Below are 17,771 nucleotides of genomic sequence, written 5' to 3'. Positions count from 1 at the left end.
GTGCTTTTCTGTCCTCCTTGAGGCCTCTCAGTTTCCAAGATTTTAGCAGGCTAATTGGCAACGTGTTAACTTCCATGCACACTGTCACCACCCCCGCCCCTATGTGCTCTCCAGAACGCCCCCTTGCCACCCTGGCCAGGGAGGTCCCGGTCCATGATGCAAGGAGGACGTCACAGCTCGGGACCGCACTAGCCCTGCGTGATGGGAATGGAGGGCGAAGGGAGAGGCGTCCTCCTTTCGGGAGAATCCAGAAGCGGCCCGAGCTCGCATGAACACCGCTGGACGGGAAGGCGCGCCCCGAGGCCACAGCGCTGGATGCAGGAGCGGCTGACCCCCCACCTCACACAGAACCTCCCTTCCCTAGGGCGGGGCTGCGGGGGGGGGGGGGGGGGCGGGGGGGGGCCCCCCCCCCACCGGGCCAGGGCGCAGGCGCAGGCGCGCTGGGTGCGGCGGGGAGGGCGGCGGCGCCGGGCGCGGGAAGATGGCGGCAGCGGCGGCGGCGGCGGCGGCTGAGCAGGTCTGGGAGCCCCGCCGCGGCCAGGGACAGGAGGGCCCGGGGAGGCCGGGGTCCCGCCGGTGGGGTACGGCGTGGGGCCGGCCGGCGGAGGCCGGGACGCGGGGGCCGCGGGCCGGGCTCCGGGGGGGGGGGCGGAGCGGGCGGGAGGAGCTGTCCGCAGCCCGGGATGCTGGCGAGGGCCGGGCGGCACTGCGGGCAGGGGCTCCGGGTCGATGAGAGGAAGCAGGCGGCGGCTCTCGGCCTGGCCGACTGCCCCTTGGTCGGGCTGAGAAGGGGTCGCCGCCTGAGGGGCGGGGAGGCGGCCGTGGCAGCCGGGAGCCTGCGCCAGGACGTGCCAGGGACGTGCCCGCTTCGGTGGCCAGCAAAGATGCTGGTAAAAATAGCCTCAGCCCCTGGGGGAGGCTCCTCTGACACCAGCCAAGAACCAGTCCGCTGTTGCCTGCATGTCAGCTTGGGGCCACTGCTTGTGCCTGCCATCCCCGATATGCAGGCATCAGGTTCTCCTCCCGCTTTGGTTTTGGAAATTTGGTCACCAGTTTAAAACTGCCTCCTGTGCAGTTGGTTTAAAATTATTTTTTTAATGCTTTATCAAGTATTTCCTGATCTGCATTGTAAACTTGTACCTTAGAGTAGTTTAAAAGACTATTTTCCCCCAAAAGCAAGCTATGAATATGCATACACATGCATGCATGTGTTACATATACATATCTATAGTTGCTAGGGTATTTTGTTGTAATAAAAATAATTTTCATAGTCACTTTTTCCCTTAACTGTTATTTCCCTTTACAAAACTATGATAGGATAGTTTCCTTTGAAAAAGTCTCATTCTGCAACGTTGTTGAAAAAATAAATGTAAGTCAAGTTGCCAGCATGCTGTTCTCAGAAAAGACTTTCTTAACGCCGTATTTGCTTTATATATCACTGGAACAGTCCTTCTAAAGGACATAAAAAAGACTTGAAATCCACCTTCAAGGAACTTAAAGTCAGACTGCCAAATAATTGCAGAGAAATCAGCAAAGGGGGCAAGCTACAGATCATAACAATAAAATAAAATCTAAAGGAATGAGTGAAAGTAAAAGGAGACAAAACTTCTTGGGGTTGTTGAGATTAAAATTGTTTTTTGGTTTTCCTGATTTTCTACCAGCTCTTGTTTTAGATGGTTCTTTTTTTCATCCGCATCACCTATTGATGCTCTGGAGGCTCCACCAAGGTTCTATTCTTGCTTTACACATAAACTGGGCAATCTGGTCCATTCCTTAGTTTCCACTTCAGAGTTAAACATTTGTGTCTCCAGCCTGAACTGAATTTTCCACAGGTATCCCAAACTCAAAAATATACAAAACTGGATTGCATCATATTTACCGTTAAAAGGGTTACGACCATCCATTCACTTGGTTAACCTAGCTAGAAACTTGAGAGCCGGACCAGCTTAAGGGAGCTCAGAAGGGACCCACACTTGGTTTCATTTCTGCTGTCCCAGGTGTGATATTTGCAAAGGGCTTCACATTTTCTTTTTCGTCCAGACTCCACACATTTTGTTAGCAGGTCTCTAGCTGGGAGTCATCTTAGATCCCCTCTGGGTCACACTCACAGCCAATCAATCACCAGGTTCTGTAGTTCTTCCTCTTAATGCCTCTTCCCATCTTCTTTTCATCTAAAGCTCAGTCAAGCCCTCCTTTGGACTGTTAGATAAACCTGCTGTTGATATCTTCATCTCTAAACTCTTCTGTTCCAGTTCATCTCATTTTGGTACATGACTTAGATTTTGCTGTAATGCAAATCTGATTGTATCACTAACTCATTTTAAATTATCAGTAGTTCCCCCATCACCTTCGGGATAAAGTCCATTGTTTTTGACAATTCGAGTACTTATGTCTGTTCATTTACTGGCCCCTAACCATATCTCTGACCTTATTTTTTGCCCCATTTCAATATTCATCCTTTTCACCATCCACAGAAACTACCAAAATTGATTTCACACTGAGATGACTTGTACTCAAAGTTTCCATGCTCTTCCCTCTGCCTGGAATGCCTTTCTCTGTGCTTTTGCCTGGCTAACTCCTATTTATCCTCCCAAGATTCAAATGAAATCTCAGCCTTTCTTAAAAACCTTCCCCTGATGCACCTGCTTGCTAGGTAGAGCTACATTCCTCTTCTGTACCCTTTCAGTATTCTGTGCATTTGCTACCACTGCATTTACCATGGTAAACTGCCATTGTTAGTGACCCGGCCTGTCTACTCTCCTGGCCTGTAAGGAAGTTCACTGAGGGTAGGTGCTATGTCTGGCTTGTCTTGGTGATCTGAGGCATTTGGCATATAGTAACTCTTCAATAAGTTATAAATGTATCAAATTGAATAATAATGTACACGAATTGGCAGAGAAAAGAATGTATCCCAGGAGGGATCAATTTTGTCCTGTCTCCCTTTTATGTAGACCTTTATTCAAGCCCTGATTTTTAAATTGCCCATACCGCATCTGTGAAAATTAGAGGAAAGCGTACCTCCCTTAAGGTATTCTATACCTTCAGCCAAAAAGTATCAAAATGCATATTCCACTCTAGGAACTCAGCAGTATCACTGTACCCTCACAGATGTACCTCATGCAGACACACAACCTACATAACACTCAACAACCTGTTTTGTGAAAAATCTGGTGAGTAGATTGAATTATCTTCTATAGAGCCTTCTTTACTGCTTTGTGGAATTACAAAAATTGTATCTGCTGCATTACTCACAGTGATTATTCACGTCTCTTTCTATTTTCCATAAGCCCTTAACCAGCCTGCTACCTCCGCCACCATGATAAGATTCCAGTAGCCTTCTGCACTCTTTCTTGGCAGATGGCCTTGCCTTCCACATCCCAAAGAAAAAGAATGTTTTCTCTCCTGGGTGTGAACTGTTTCATTGAAGTGAGAGCCTATCCTTAAAGCTTATTCTTTTCTCATGTATTCTGTATCACTTTCTTTCCTGCCTCCTAGAGGGTCTCATTTCGTACATTATCCTGCCCTATTGTGAGATCTTTGGTCTTTGCCCCTCTTGGCATCTTTCCCTCTGCCATCAAACATACAAGTCTTTCCCCAAATTGGGGGGTGGTGATGGTTACTAACAGCAACAACAAAGGCACAGTTTTCCTCTGACAGTACATAATTCTTTAGCTACATTTTTCCTCTTTTCTCTTTCTGGACTGGAAAATAGATGTATACATGTGGCATCTTTTCGGACTGTGTCCGGCTTACCAATTTGCTACTCAGAGTTCATCTTTGAAGGTTATAGAACACTTCTCGGCAAAGCAAGTTCAGCAACACTGCACATTCTTGGTTTTCTTACTATTCATTGTATTTCTCATTTTCTACTGTAGCTGCACATTTAAATTTTCCCAAGACTGTGTCCTTGGCCCTTTGTTCTCTTTCCTGTATGCTGTTTTTCACAGTAAACTGATGCATTATCATGGATTTAATTTACCTAGAAGCTAGGGACTCTCAAATCTGTATCTCTAGTCCTGACTGATCTAATACCCATTCCATCCTTCCCTTGCCTTTGAGTCATGTGGTTATTTCTCATTTAGTTTAAGTTCAACATATGTAGAATCTTCTCCCTCCTCCATTCCCCATATTTAGCTAGTCACCATTCAGTAAACATGAGATTCTTTGAAGCTGGCTGCAAATTCAGTCAGCTCCTCTCACGAAGTATGTTTTTAACCTATTCTTTCTCGTCCCCCCTGAGTTGAAGCCCTCGTTACCTCGTTACCTCAAACCTCCATTACAACAACATCCCCAACAGCCTACTCACTGGTAGTCCTGTTTCCTCTCTCTCCTACAAACACCTACACATTTAGCATCCTGAAATGTATGTCATTCCAGGGACTCCCGGTTAAACAGACAGAAAGACTAGAATTTGTACCCGGCAGTCCAAGAATTTTCTCAACCTGCCTTACTTCTCCCTGCGTTGCCGGCTCTGACCCACCTACTTCCTGTTTCCTTGAAAACAAGTGCAAAGCCATCCTGTGTCTCCTCCCGTTGAACTCCACAGCATATGTTGGCCATACTACTGATTCTGGCACCTGAACACACAGAATCCATTATTGCTTTGCTAACTATTTTATACCCAAATCACATTTGTAATAGCTAGAGAATAAGGATCCTGTCTTATATTTCTTTAGTATTCCTATTTGTGGTATTAGTGTTTAAGCATAAAATATTTAATAAATGCCTACTCAATAAATAAGTTTTCTCAGAGCTCTAAAATATATGTAAGTTGGGCAGTATCCACTTCTACCCATTTTGTGTTCATGAGGTATTACCAAAAGTGTTTTTCACCCATAGTCTAAGTTAGAGGTTCTCAAACGTTTTGGTCTCAGGTTATTTTTATGCCCTTAAAAGTTAACTGAGGATCCCAAAGAACTTTTATTTATGTGGGTTATATTCATTGATATTTACCATATTAAAAATTAAACCTGAGAAAATTTGAAACACAGGAATATACAAGCACACATTCCGTTAGCTGTTAGAACATTGATGTCATCACATACAGTCATTTAGCCTCTGGAAAACTCCACTGAACATTCATGAGACAAGGAGAGTAAGAAAGGTAAATAACATCTTGGTATTAGTTTGAACATAGTTTTTACTCTCTAGGCTCCTGTAAGGGTTCAGGGGGCTTCTCCCGGTCTCCCCTGCCCATACTTTGAAAACTGCTGATCTAGGATAATGTTAGCTTTAGCCAATTGGGGTGATAAATAGCAAAGTGTGTCAGCCTTTCCAAATTCTTTTCTTATAAATGAAAAATATATATACATGATATCTATCTATCTATCTATATATATATGAATGAAACAAATCACTGTAAATCATTAGTTAAAAAGAAGATGACCCACTGTGGAATGTATATGTCAACTCTTCCCCCAGATGAGCTAACTGTACACTTTAAGGACACTGGGACTGTTCAAAGCAAAGGGTGGAAGTGTGTTATCAAAGAGTCACACTAAAAGGTTCTTCTCCACTACCCCTCTAAGCATACGAATGTCCTGACTTGGAGCCTACAACTCAGCATGACTTAAAGTTTATTCATGGAAAATATGTCACTAATCAGTTCAGCTTTCTTTCATTAGGAATTTGCACTTCATAAATAAATGCATTGGAAAGAGTGGGTATGGCTGTTCCAATGTGTTGTATTTTGTTTTTAGCAAAGTTCCAATGGTCCTGTAAAGAAGTCCATGCGTGAGAAGGCTGTCGAGAGAAGGAACGTCAATAAGGAGCACAACAGTAATTTCAAAGCCGGATACATTCCAATTGATGAAGATCGCCTCCATAAAACAGGATTGAGAGGGAGAAAGGGCAGTCTAGCCATCTGTGTCATTATCCTCTTGTTTATCCTGGCTGTCATCAATTTAATTGTAAGTATGTGGTACAGAATTTTCTTGTTTTTAATTACCATGGGGAATTTTTTAGTGAAATCATGGACTTTGTTTCTGTACTTTCTTTTGAAACCCTCTTGCTTTCTGCTTTTCTGTACATGTTTTATCCCTTATTAAGTTTTTTTAGATGCACAGTTACCCTTCACAGTGTGTACAAAGAGCCCCTGACTTGCTTACTGTCCAAAATATTGTCTAACAGAATCCTGTTTTCCAAATTTCACACTCAAGAGCGCATTTTATCAGATGTTTCTTCTTCTGATATATACTTTGAAAAACAACAAGAGATTCCATCTTTTACACACTTATAGAAAAGACCGCTGGCCTTTTTTTTTTTTACTTATTATTAAGGTGTGGTTAACATACAGTGTTATTATTAGTATCAGGTGTACAACACAAGGGATTTGACGGTTCTGTACATTACTCAGTGCTCACTGCAAGTGTAGTCACCATCTGTCACCATATAGTGTTGTTACAACGTTATTGACTATATTCCCTGTGCCGTACTTTGCATCTCTGTGACTTATTTTATAATTATAAGTCTGTGCCTCTTCTTATTGAGTTGTCATAAATGTGTTATATATTTTAAAAACCTAGTATGCTAGTATTACCACATATTAATTTTATTTAGAAGAAAATGTGCATGGAATATTCCCTTTAACTTTTGAAAGGGTAAAGTCAGCTCGGTAGAAGAGACCTTTGCCATCATGACTTTTGAAAGGGTAAAATCAGCTCGGTAGAAGAGATCTTTGCCATCATGACTTTATTGCCTTCACCTCTCCTAGAAAATATAATCCTTTCTGTTTTCAGTCAGCTTTGCCTAAATTTAGTCTCACCTCCTCAACCAGATTTTAAAATTGTAAATCCTTGTTTGACAGCAGAGGGTAATGTTTTGTAGTCTTAAGTCTCTGTTGTCAAAGAAGGAAAGGATCTGGTAGGCCAGTTTACACTAAAGTGCTGAAGACCCAGTATGTTGCCTTTTCCAAAGATACTTGCTTTTCTAAAGAAGGAGACTTACTCCAAGGTTGTAACTATCTGAGGGTTAAACTTGCACCCCTGTGGCATGTGTGTAGATGACATATTCAGAGGGTGGCTATTGGTATACTAATGACTGATGAACATGGGCTACAGTGGTTCTAAAGTGATTCCATTTATTTTTATTTTTGACTTCTAGTACTTTTAAGCCAGTCCTTTATATTTTATGTACATCCAAAACATTTGTGTCTAATTCTTCCCTTAAGTTGGAAAGAGCTGGTAACTGTAAATAGTTTACTAGGAGCATATGTTCTGAATTTATTTTATTTTATACATTTATTTGTTGTTGTTGGAAACTTCTGATTAAGGTGGCAAAATGAAGACATTTTTATACCCTTCCTCTTTAAAAAGCTCATCCAAAGGTGACAATGTCAGGAAACAGAAATATCTTGAAAGAACGTGAGAGGCAACCAAATCCTAAACCATTATATAAGAAGACAAAAAAGCAGGAAGCGAAATGGCAGCTAACTTACCAGAGAAGAAACTGCTTCTGTGTGTTGGGGATGGGGCTACAGGGTGTGTTGGTGAAAGTGCCATGCAGAATCATCAGGAATTGGAAATACAAGTACCATGAAAAGCAGGAGTGAGGCAGGAACTGAAAACAGCTTTTTGAGAACCCTGTAGAAGGAGCCATGAGATCCCGAGCCTTCCTGTCCCTTCCAGCCAGCAGTTAGGCAACCTCGCCCCCTAACCCCACATGGTACGTTATAGAAGGGAGAGGATTCTTCTGTCTGAGGATGCTACGCAGAAGAGGGTAGGGATGGGTTTCCATGCTGGAAGTGGGGAAGTCTGAATCCTGAGTGCTGAGACTCCGTTTCCCAGATCTCTAGCTCTTTTCTCAGCCTCTGTCTCCAGCTGCCTGGCGCCAGGCTTATGTCCCCCAGGCGAGAGAGAAAATAGCCTGCTCTGGAGAAACGGAAGCATCTGGAGAAAAAACCTGTAGATACTGACACTTGGCAGGTCCCAGTGAAAAAGCCACCTAATCTCCTACTGTTTAGCCTGTCACAAGTCCCACCCCACACACAGAACTTTCTGTGCACTTCTTTAAACCTCACTGATAAATATGAACACTGAGTCACCAGGGATCAATGGATTTTTTGGGAAGCTCCCAGAATTGAAAAATGATGGAGACCAAAAACACACCAACCATGGGGAAAATAGGAATTCAGGGAGATAGAGAAAAAACAATGAATGACAGAAAACTTAAAAAACTAAAACCAGTATTTTCAGAGAAATGAGAGACTATGACATCCACGAAACAAGAATAACATGCCATTAAAAAGGAGCAATTAAAGAATAAGGAAGAACTTGTAGAAATACATAAGAATGGATGGATAGATGGAGAGAGAAAGAGATTAGAAGATAAAGAAAAAGAACCCTTCCAGAAAGCTCAACAAAATTAAAGAATCAATCCAGGAAGTGTAACATTCTGTTAATAGGAGTTTCAGAAAGAGATAAGAAAGAATACTGGGGAGAAAGTTATCAAATAAATGAACCAAGAAAATTTCCCAGAACAGATTGAAGACTACCATTCTGGGTCCAGTGGCATGCATAAAAAAAGAATCACACCAAGGCCGTTCCTGTGAAATTTAAGAAAACCGGAGATAAAGAGAAGATCCTCAAATCTCCCAGAGGAAAAATAGAAACAGGTTATGTATGAAGAATACAAAATCAGAGGCGTCGGACCTCTCAAATGCAGCCCTACAAACCAGACAGCAAGACAGCAAGGGCCTTCAAAATTCAGAAAATAACACCAAACCTAGAAATGTCTATCAAGCTAGACTATTAATCAAATGTGAGGGCTTATGTGGACATTTTTTAACCATGCATACTCAAAATTTCCTTCATATATATTCCTTCTAAGGAGGCCACTGGAGGAGGTGCTCACCGCAAGAAGGCACTAACTCCCAGAAAGCTGAAGGTAGGGATGCAGGAAATTGGGTATCCAACGCAAGAGAAAGACGGAAGGAAGTTCCAGCATGAAAGCGAAGGAAAAGTTCACAGTTAACAGCTCTGTTGCAGACCCAGGAGGAATAGTCCGGATTGGAGCAAGATCAGAGTTCCAACAAGCTTTCCTGAGAGAGAAAAACAGAACTCATAGAATAAACTATCTGAGAGGTTTGGATTCTGAGAACCTTTTACTGAGTGTCATTTTATAGAAACATTGGAGGTTTTGAAAAGATTTAGTCGGGTTTTCAAAGAAACTAAGCAAATGTGGTCCAGTGCTGAAGAAGGACAAATATGAAACTCCAAGAGACGCAGAGTACAAGAAAGGAAGTGCTCTCTTAGTTACAGTATTTGGCTTAGCAGTGAACGGTACTTACACGATTGCAATACTAAAAATACTGAACCTGGGTCTTGCCAGCACTTGAGATGGGACCCGGGGGACAAGAAATATAAATGAGATAAATTCTCATCTGCTAAAGGAGGAAATTAATAGATAAAACCTCAAATTGATGAGTGAAGAAATAATGTATCACTTAAAAATCTGGAATAAATTCTAAATGAAATACCTAAAATTGTTGCAAGTGGCTGTCACCAGATAAGATGTGGAGAGAGCAGAAGAAATAAGAAACTGCTCTTTCAGCACTTTTTGACTTTTAGCTATTTGCCTGTAATACCTTGATAAAAATAAACTGGGTTTTATTTATAAGTGGAAAACCAACTGATGTGTTCGTATCACTGATGAGACATCTTAAGGAAGTTTAATCCTTTGGCAATTACCTTTTCTGTTTGTTTTCTAATTATGTTAAATGTATGCTACCTATTAGCAGGGGTCTTGTTTTCTCTTTTAGATAACACTTGTTATCTGGGCTGTGATTCGCATCGGACCAAATGGCTGTGACAGCATGGAGTTTCATGAAAGTGGCCTGCTTCGGTTTAAGCAAGTGTCTGACATGGGAGTTATACATCCCCTTTATAAGAGCACCGTAGGAGGAAGGCGAAATGAAAACTTGGTTATCACTGGCAACAACCAGCCTGTAAGTTATCGTATCAGTTGAGGGACATTAGAGAAAAATTCTTTGTAAAAACCTAGAGTTGATTATTGGAAATGGGTATTTTCCTTGAGAGAATATTCACAAGCATATTTAATAATGCTGGTCTTATAATCTGTTAATATTACATGCTATCTTAATATCTTAATACGGTAGTAGCATTTTCTGTAATAGATTAATTATTCTAAGAATAGAGTGTTCTCTTTCTCCTCCATGCAAGGTAACCAGCAAACAAAGCACCTTCCCAGGTTGGAATACCCTGTACTTTCTGGGAGTCTAGAAGGGAATATGCCAGTCGGGTCAGTGGCAGCCCATGCCAGGTGGCTGCCGTAGCATAGGTTTTCAATGGACTAGAACCTCAAGGAGGTAATCTTACCACCCCCTGTCCATCTTAGGTCCAGGTCTGTCTATATGTCCTGTTGTGACCCATGGATTTGTGCAGAGCAGTATAAGCAAACAAGCATATAAACCCTCATTTGAAAGAACTCTTTTCCCAAGTAGAGAGGGGACAGACAGATGCAGTTAAAATTATTTGAAGTTAGTCTGTTATTACAAAGTGTTTTTGATAATGTTCTTGATGAATTTTGGTTGCTGTCTCCTTTGAAAACATATTCATGATAAAGTGTTTTCCTGAAGATTGTTTTTCAGCAAGGAACAACAAAGCTCAGTGTAGAAAAGAACAAAACTTCTATTACAAGTGACATTGGTATGCAATTTTTTGACCCGAGGACTCAGAATATCTTATTCAGCACAGACTATGAAACTCATGAGTTTCATTTGCCAAGTGGAGTGAAAAGTTTGAATGTTCAAAAAGCATCTACTGAAAGGGTATGATTTATTTTGTTTACTTTATTAATGGAAGAGAATTGCAGTCTAAAGTGACAAAGCGGGTGGGGAGTTTTGCTGTTTTATAGTGATGTGAAAGAATAAATTCTGGAATAGTGGGGAGGATTGATTAATTCTAGATTTGTCATCTGATCATTATCAAATCACATCCCTCTATCTCAACACCTATAAAACGTGACTGAAAACACTTGCCTTTCATATTCCATGGCTGAAACTCCTGTTCCTCTGTGTCTGATAATAATTCTCACTTTAATTTAGAAATGCTTTTTATTCCTTTTTTTTTAATTTTCAGATTACCAGCAATGCTACTAGTGACTTAAATATAAAAGTTGACGGGCGTGCCATCGTGCGTGGAAATGAAGGTGTATTCATTATGGGCAAAACCATTGAATTTCACATGGGTGGTAATATGGAGTTAAAGGCAGTGAGTATTTCTTAAGAGTTTTAGAGAATTATTAGATTCTTGGACACATAAATCTATATGTGGAATAGTATACACTTATTAAAAATGGTAATGTAGTTGTATATTTTTTGACATGGAAAGATGTTCAAAATGCACTTTAAAGTGAAAGAAAGTTACAGTTTGTGAAATATCTCATTTTCATTTTTCAGTACATATGTACGTTTTTAAAAACCTGGAAGGGTATGCCAAAATGTCAACAGTGGTTGGCTATGGGTAGCAGGATAACAGATAATTTTATTTTTCTTTCTGCTTGCCTCTTGTTTTCTAAAACAATTTTTTATAACATGATACCTATATTATTTTAAAAGGCAAAAATAAATAAATTTCCAAAATTCTGGAAGAATTCTCAAAGTAAGAATTATCATAGGAAGTATCCATTCCCTGAAGTTGTTGGAGTTTTTTTTAATTAAAGATTTTTCATGCCTTTTCCTGAGTTTTATATCTAGCTATGTGAAAATCAGTTAGCAAATGTACAAAATGTTTTTATTTACCCATCTATTATTAACTGCAAAGGAAAATGATTTTGCCTTTATTATAGCTATTGAAAAGTGAAGCTTTGTCCTTCACAGATTATATCTGAACTTCAGTAGGTAACATATCTCATATAAGGGAGCCAGAAATCCAAAAACGGTTTACCTGCTCACAGTTTTGATCAAAGCATATCTATTCAAAATGTCTTTGGCCACCTGCTATATGCCACTTAACTAAAGCTAATTAAATTTATTTTACCAAGCATCATATATGACAAAAATAAACTTAAACCTAAGGACTTGTAAAATAATTATTTCTTTTATTTAAATTTAATTTAATTTAGAAAAAATAAGCTTTAAAAAATTAAGCTTTCCATTTTCATAAATAGCTTTCTCCTCTATAGAACACGTATTACAATTTCTAAATAATAAAGATAAACATAAATGTGTTTCTTGCCAGAAACTCAATAGCAATAACTGAGTATTTTTTGCATGTATTGTAGTAAGAAGCCATTCCTCTGAGAGAATAGTGTTGAAGAACGGTCATAGTGGGGCTGTTCTTCTCAGCACTGGAAACTCAAAGAAGCAAGAGGTGTGATAGATTTGCATATAGCCATTAGCAAGTTACCTAAATCTTTTCTTTCTTTCTACCTGAAAATTCTGTCTGTTGTTGATATGGGAAACATTAAGATACTTTGAAATACACATACATACATACCAGTTTCTCCACATGTTAAAGAAAAACAAGCCCCCAGTACTGAAAAGATAATTAGCTTTATAATCCAGTTAATATCAGTGGCTAGTTTTTAAGTGTATAGCTAATTATTAAAAAAATTTGTTTTAATTTTATCAATTAAACGCATTTAAAGAATAACTGCTCTAGCAATTTAAAGAAAGTAAAATTAAATGACCACAAGATGGCAATATTGGAACAAAATTTCAAATTTCATCACTTAAGGATTCTCTTTATTCCATATGCATACTAACACTACATAGTCAGCTATTTCCATTTCTTCAAACCCAACTTTGTCTTATTGCTTTGAATACCTTCTATAACCTGATGACTCTCAAATTTGGAACTCCTGCTTTAATCTCTCCTCTGAACTAAGACTCACATACCCAGCTGACTTTGTACCTTCTCCACTCCAGTGCATAATAGGCATCTCAAATTCAACAAGTCTAAAATCTTCATACCCTTCCTCTCCCCAGATATGCCTTTCTTTCAGTGTTCCCATCTTGTTAAATGGTGCCCATCAGTCCATCAGAAAAGCCTTCTGGCTCTAACTTCTGGCTGCTTCTCATTGCCTCCACCACCACCACCGACGGTATAAACCACCAACCACATCCTGCTGCACTGTTGGAACAGCTTCCTAAATGGTGAATGCTTCCTCATTCGCCCCTGTAGTCAGTCCTCTATACAGCAGCCGGAGTGATCCTTTCTCAGAGATCACATCACTTCCACATTCAGATCCCTCCAAACGGCTTCTCATCTAATTGGGGATAAAACTCAAAGTCCATTCCCTTCCCTAACATGTCTGGCCCTGAGTTATTTCTTTGACTCATCTACCAGTCGACTCCCTTGTGCTCTCTGCTCTAGCCGCACTGGCTTCTATGGGTTCCTCGAACACATAGCACATCTTCACACAGGGGCCTTTGCATGTACTGGGTCCTCTGCCTAAAGGGCCCTTCCCCAATTGCCCACATGGCTTACTCATAGCAGCCAGTTTCCACTGCACTGTGACCTTATCAGAGAGGCCTTCCCTGACCACCCTCTGTAAATAGAGCCCCTGCCTGGTCACTCTCTCTCCACTTACCTTTTTTCCTCCAGTGATGTTTTATTTATTTTACCTGTTCACGTGTTTATTGTCTGCCCCTCCCCATGATAATGTCAACTGTATGAGAACTCAGACTTAGCTCTCTGTTGATTGCTATATCCTCAGCACCTAAAATAGTATCTAGCACATAGTAGACATTGAATAATTATTTGTTGAATGAGTGAAAAGAAGAAAAGGAAAGAGGGGAGAAAGAAGGGAAAGACAGACTTAGGAGTTCCCCCAAAAAAGGGCCTACAGTTCAAGAATGTTCCTGAAACAGTGGGCTTGAAGAAGAGAACCTCAAGGTGGTTTTCTTTGAGTGCCTGGTCTTCAGAATTCTCTGGTTTGAATCTTTATTTGTGGTGGTGTAAAAACATTAGAAATTAAAATTAATTTTCTGTTGGAGAAAAACAGTCTTTTTCTTCTTATCATCAGAAACCTACCAGCCACTAACTTTGTAAAAACTCTCTTAGGAAGTAACAAATGAAAATTATCTGTATCAGTCTTATGTACTTAGGAATTTTGATAAATTTTTATAAAATGTGTTATAACTATTGATACACTTTATGAACTAAAGAGGTCACTAGTTGAATCTTGACATTGGTTTTGTTTTCTTTGTTGTGGTTTTGGTCATGACTTTACGGTTTTTTACTACCCATTGTTCTTGTTAATATTCTAAGTTTTGTTTATTAATTTTGTTCTATCACCACTTGTGGAGGTAAATAAATCATACCATTATTCTCCTAATAGGAAAACAGCATCATCCTAAATGGAACTGTGATGGTTAGCACAAGTCGCCTACCTAGTTCCTCCAGTGGAGACCAGTTTGGGACTGGCGACTGGGTGCGCTACAAGCTCTGTATGTGTGCGGATGGAACGCTCTTCAAAGTACAAGTAACAGGCCAGAACATGGGCTGCCAGATCTCAGACAACCCCTGTGGAAACACTCACTAGAAGAACCCGGGAATTCACCCATGTGTTCATATCTTGACTTGACTTTTTTTAAGAGTGTGCATGCAAGTCATGTTTTTAGAGAGTTTGCAATAATTCTTATTTTATCTACAGAGCACTACTGTATCTATTATATAATCTCCATATTTAAAAGAGCTCTCAGAGAGCCTAAATTTTAATACATTTCATTAAGTTGCACTGATCTTCAAATTACAGTTCTAAAGTAATTATCAGAAGTGAATACAAGCAAAATTAATCTTTAAAGAAGTATTTTTAAAATCCCGCTGTTCCTTGTCTAAAGGATAAAGGGGTGAAGCAACTGTTTAGACTCGATATAAGTAAATTTTGCTAACTAATGGAGAGATACACCCACTTAAGATGTTTGAAAGGTACACCATTAATAAATGTTACATGCTCCATCTTTGGGCTTCTAAGAGAAAAGACAGATTTTTAGTGCATTAATTTTCAGCTGTATTCTCAATGCAAGTGAAGTCATTAAAGAACTTCACATATGTAAGCTGGTAAGAAACTATGGTTTCTTAGTTTTGCGTTAGGATGAAAATACTCTAATAGAATGGAATTTACTCTAAAAGAATAGAATTTGTTAAATATTGATGAGTACGAAGTGTTCACAATGTGGTAGAAATTGAAACACCATCCCAGCTTAAACTGTTAAATCCTGATGACAGCTGAGCATCTGACACACCCTAGGCCCTGTCCCAGGCACTGCATCTGTAATGTCACTGATTCTCACCACAGCTCTGGATGTAGGTGTCACTATCCCAGTTTTTCCCCTTAGGAAACTGAGGATCAGAGAAGTTAAGAAACTTACCGAATGTCACATAGGAAATAGCCGGCCGGATTGGGATTAGAACTTGCTTGTGATTCAAACCTAAATGTACCTGCTTCCAAATACCGTGTTCTTTTTACTATCTGCACTGAAGTCTTAATATTTAAAACTCTAGAAAAATGAACAGAGACTAATTCAAACTTACCTAAGCAGATAAGAATCCAATAAAACAACCATGCTTACTCTAGTTAAAAAAAAATCAGTCAATCTCATGTCAAAAAAAAAAAAAATGGCCAACTGCTGTCAGGTTTTAAACTAGCTTAAGCCAATTCCAAAATATTATACTACAGAGAAGTGAAACTAGCCTAGTTGTAGGTTACTGCAGTGTCATAACTGAAGGGCCTTGGCACCTGGGAATGCCTGAATTGGGTAAAAGGGTCACTAAGTTATTTATACCCTCAGGCCTCAGGGCAACACAGTGAGAAGTGGGAGGCCATGGCCCCAGGCAAGTCCCTGGGCTGGGAATGGCTGGTAGTTCACCCCAGTGAGCCGTTCAAATAGCACCCATTGCAGTGTGCACCAGGCCTTGAACAAAGTCGGGCCGCACTGGTGTAACGGATGCTGATACAGAAAATTAATCTTTAAGTAACTTTTGAGTAAGTATGAGAACTGATCTCTGCTCCTCATATCACAATCCCATTGTAGTGATTTACAACCCTCAAGCCAGTTGATTTTTAATGCATTTTATATTTGACTTAAAAGGAACTCTGGTATTATTAATTACACACAGAGCATCAGGGGCTGAGTTTTCAAAATAGTTTGCTGTAAAATAAACAGTAGAGATAAATCATAAGCCCCACTCTGCATTCAAGTAGAACAGCATTCTCTCATGGTCACTTTGAACTGTGTAGATAAGAAAATCAAGACAAAAAACAATTTGCATTCAATCTAGTCACAGTTCTCTCTGATAGAAGAACCACATGCCTTAGAGATTATGAATAGTCATTAAAGTATACTAAAAGATATCAACTTACTATATAATATGGAGTGCAGTTTTTAAATGAAGGAAAAAAGTGAACTTTATTTTTTTATTTAAATTCATTTAGCCAACTTATAGTACATCATTAGTTTCAGTTGTATTGTTTAATAATTTATCAGTTGCATATAACACCCATTGCTCATCACATCACGTGCCCTCCTTAATGCCCATCAGCCAAAAAGTGTACTTTATGACCTCTGAGTGTTATTGTTGTGATATTCAGATCTTATTTGAATATATTCAGTGTCATTTCATATTTGAATGATGTTCAGAAAAATCCATTGGAATTTTCATTCAGATGCTTAGTATATTTTAATTTTACATTCTTTACTTGTCTGCTCTATTTAGATTTGTTTTGAAAGTCTCTTTAAATATTTTTGCAAAAATCACAAAACACTACATTACGAAGTATTATTTATTGAATATAATTCACAAAGCAATCTATTTTTACTCGTCCTTGAAAAATACTTGTGTTTTTGATACATCTCCATTAAGTGCTTTTAACATGAGAGGATATTTTAATGTTTTTATAGAACTGATTGTAAAGGTAACAGGTATGGTATTTTAGGACACTTTGCAGGTAGCCGGTAGCCCTTGCCTTTTCACTGAGATGTAGACCTGGAAAACTCACTGGAAATGAGATCAAGAACAAACCGTCCATTTCACTTGTGATCTATTTTGCATAATGGTAAAGCTTCAGCTCCTCATTCTCACCACCAGACGGTAATTTTCAAAAACCGAAATGTTAACTTTGCCTCTTTCTTCTGGTTGTTCATCCCCTGCATTGAGCACTGATGGAAAAAGCAGCCGACTCAGGAAAGTAGATAAAGTAAAGACAGGCTCTCAGGAGAGGGGGGTAGATATGCTTGTTTAAATAACCGCAGTACTTCAGAGATAGGTTGCAGTGGCAAGGGAGACAAATGAAATAAAAGCAAAGTATTTCAGAAACCGTCCAATGGGCAGCTAGGGAAATGCAAACAACACAAGGTGGGGTCTGCCTATATATAATCTGCAAGATTTAAAAATATCCTTATTTGTATTCTTTTTGCATTATGAAAAAAATAAATTTTGTGTGATACTTCTGTTGATGAAATGTGGAAATTCTACCTAGCTTTGAATGAATTGTTTTCTTAAGAACGTTATGGTGCTAAACTTAACAAAAAAGAGACCGTTGAAATGCTGATAATTTTGGTAGTCTTTTAAAAAGTGTTGAGGACACGAGGCCATATAGCTCGGGGGTTAGAACACTGGTCTTGTAAAAAGTGTTGAGGGGGCAAAGACTACAAATTATGCCCTACAAAAACCTATAACTCTGTTTCGGATTGCTACCTTGAGTTTCAGTTAACTCAGTTTGTAATAACTATTAATGATCTCTGTTTACAATAAAGATTCTGTAAATTGTGTGCTGTTGAATTTTTAATGGTTAAAATTCTAGCAGAT

The 17,771-nt window shown here is 39.5% G+C and overlaps 1 protein-coding gene across 1 annotated transcript; it reads left to right on the top strand.

Moving 5' to 3' along the window:
• Nucleotides 1-430: 430 nt before the first annotated feature.
• SGCB (sarcoglycan beta) lies at nt 431-17,732 on the top strand. Its single transcript, XM_025887622.2, has 6 exons — nt 431-517; nt 5,700-5,909; nt 9,758-9,943; nt 10,595-10,786; nt 11,097-11,228; nt 14,302-17,732. Exons 1-6 carry the CDS (start codon nt 482-484, stop codon nt 14,503-14,505), a joined length of 960 nt encoding a protein of 319 aa, XP_025743407.1. The 5' UTR covers nt 431-481; the 3' UTR covers nt 14,506-17,732.
• Nucleotides 17,733-17,771: the final 39 nt, after the last annotated feature.

This window comes from Callorhinus ursinus, unplaced genomic scaffold, assembly GCF_003265705.2.
Source record: "Callorhinus ursinus isolate GAN/ISIS: 27379988/994484 unplaced genomic scaffold, GSC_fseal_2.0 scaffold4, whole genome shotgun sequence".
Lineage (NCBI taxonomy): Eukaryota > Metazoa > Chordata > Mammalia > Carnivora > Otariidae > Callorhinus > Callorhinus ursinus.
This window is presented reverse-complemented; position numbering and strand designations above follow the sequence as displayed.